The sequence below is a fragment of the Chrysochloris asiatica genome, unplaced genomic scaffold (assembly GCF_000296735.1).
Source record: "Chrysochloris asiatica unplaced genomic scaffold, ChrAsi1.0 scaffold00175, whole genome shotgun sequence".
NCBI lineage: Eukaryota > Metazoa > Chordata > Mammalia > Afrosoricida > Chrysochloridae > Chrysochloris > Chrysochloris asiatica.
In genome coordinates, this window is record NW_006408693.1 from 5,592,867 (window position 1) to 5,595,333 (window position 2,467).

A 2,467-nucleotide genomic window follows, 5' to 3' on the forward strand; every position below is an offset into this window, starting at 1 on the left:
AAGGTAAATAGACTTATTTACATTGGACTTTAAACTGTATGTCAGCTCCTTGACACTTAGAAGAAAGGTGGTCACTGAAAATCTGATGTAGAAATGGGCAGCAAATATCTAGAGTTCATGGGGTGATTAAGAGAGTAAACACCCAGGTAAAATGTCAGGCAAAAATACACGTGTGTATGTGTGTGTGTGTGTGTGTGTGTGTCGGGAAAATTTGGAGTAGATGATGTGTATTTTATTCTTCTAAAGATACCCCACCGACCCCATTACTCCTCCTATTTCTTTCCCCAAATCTGTCTGGAAAAACAGACTTAAGTTTGATAAGCTGAGTTATGAGGTTGAATTGGCCTTTAAACTCCTCTTAAGTCATTAATTCTTACCATTTGGTACATCAGGAGAGTAGACACTGTCAAAACTGCTGATCTTTCTGGACCAGACAGGACTGTTACATTCAGGCTACAAAACAAGACACAAAGTTTATTTTCAGGCTTTGGCAAAAGATCCAGTAACATACAGTGAGACAGTGCTTGCCCACTAGCTCTGTAAATTGAGCACTCTCAATCAGCTTCATTGCCCTGATTTAGGAAGGGTTAGTCCTCACCAAGTTGTCAGGGCACTGAGGTTAATCTCTGTGCTTGGAGAAGAGGAGAGCACCAGCACAGGGTAAACGAGGGTAGAATTCAGCAGCATTGTGCATTGGGTTAACCATGCAAAATGGATTGGGATAGAAGGAAGCCACACTAATTCAGAGAGACAGCACTTTCCCAGGGCAAAAACACACTAAAGCCTGAGAGCAAACTTTCTCCCAAAAGAATGCCTCAACATCTTCCAACCAGGTTTCATCCTACCAGGTTCCATTAGGACAGGGACTGGTGCAATGCAGATTTTTTTTTTTTTTAATGTTTACAATAAATTATAAACGATGGGTAATGGGATCTTTAGCCATTGCCTTTGGATGTTAGCGTATGTCAGAGACTGCTAGTGTTATGTTTTGGAAATAAATTAAGTAATGGTAAAACATCTGAATGACCATTCACAGCCACCTACCTGACACACCAAACTTCTACAATGCACATGTAGACAGTGGTTGGAAGTCAAACTAATGCTATTCTGGTCAATAGCTGCTTGGCATCCTTTTAAATGTGGACAACTCACTTTTTTTTTTTTTTTTTAACAACAAATGTCTCCTACCTCAACTATCCACCAAAGACCACAGAAAATGTTGTCACACCTGGTTTAAATGAGGTGTAAGGATTAAAACAAAATAATTGGGGTGGCTGAGTGGGCACCAGAGGTACCTCTTACCATGCCATCGGAGCAGTTCGAGGTGGGACTGGTGGGCTCAGAGCAGCTCTGTCCCGGGAGGCTATAGAAGTTCTCCACCTGCTCCCTCAGTAGCTCTTGCAAGCTCTCGATATAGCGGATGGCGTTTCTGAGGATCTCCACCTTGGGCAGCCTCTGGTTGGGGTTGGTCGTGGTGCACCTCTTGAGAGTCTCAAAAGCCTGGTTAACCTTCTTCAGGCGTCTACGCTCGCGCATAGTGGCTGCCTTCCGCCGGTCCATGGTGGTGGACTTCCTCTTGCACGCTTTGCATGCCCACATGAGGCAGTGGCCGGCCTGGTGGTGACCTGTAGGCGCTCGCACATGCTCATCCTCATCAGAGCCTTGCAACTCTGCTTTGTGCGACCCAAAGGTGGCCACTCGGGGCTCGAAATCATCTCCGAAATCACCCTCGGGGGATGGGATGCAGGATCCATCGTAGAAGTATTCAGAAGGTGAGAACTGGCAACTGTCCATCACATCCATCTTCCCACGGAAAAGCAGGCGGTTCACCTGGACAACAGCGACAGAGACAGATGCCTGGTGACTTTGCTGGCAGGCAAACCCAGGCGGGAGCTCCCCTAGTCGGCTTCTTTTGTAATAAACAAGGTCAGAAGCCTGGAGGCCTGGATCGCCGCTCTGGGGTTGGGGCTCTTTATATATTCTTAGGGGAGGGAGGACGGCCCCGATGGCCCGCTCTATTAGCATATCCCACCGCAAGCCCCGCGGGGGCTGTCTGGGCAAACCTCCGCCTTTTCTCTAGAGACAATTTGCTGTTTACTGCCCCTTTTGACGCTAATGGTTTTACTGCGTTTCTATTGGGGCCTGGGGGGGGTGCTCCCCAATCCGCTCATTTGCACTCTCTGGGATAACCTAAACCAAGTAATCATATAAAGAGTGTCATAGACAAAAGGAATGAATGAAATACAACTTTTAACAACTCTTCTCCCATTAAAAAAGCAGTAAGCAGTGCTCCCTACATTCAACAGACGCTGTAAGCCGACCACCCTTCTTGTTTTTATGAGTTAGTTTTTATTTTTCTTGAACTTTAGTTATCTCAGTAAGTTTTTGAGCGAATGAATGGAAGAGTCATTGTTAAAAACATGAAGTGAAAGTTTCAATCGTGGAGTGTATCCAGAAGTTTGGATTT

At 45.6% G+C, this 2,467-nt stretch overlaps 1 protein-coding gene across 1 annotated transcript in view; it reads right to left on the reverse strand.

The window, feature by feature from the left end:
• The window catches only part of MYF5 (myogenic factor 5), a 2,359-nt gene extending 518 nt beyond the window's left edge, over nt 1-1,841 (reverse strand). Inside the window, exons 1-2 of the mRNA XM_006871834.1 lie at nt 1,303-1,841; nt 378-453 (exon numbers count right to left, since the gene is read on the reverse strand). Coding sequence (XP_006871896.1) covers nt 378-453; nt 1,303-1,803 — 577 coding nt within the window. The 5' untranslated portion in view covers nt 1,804-1,841. The remainder of the gene's footprint in view (nt 1-377; nt 454-1,302) is intronic.
• Between the last annotated feature and the right edge of the window lie 626 nt (nt 1,842-2,467).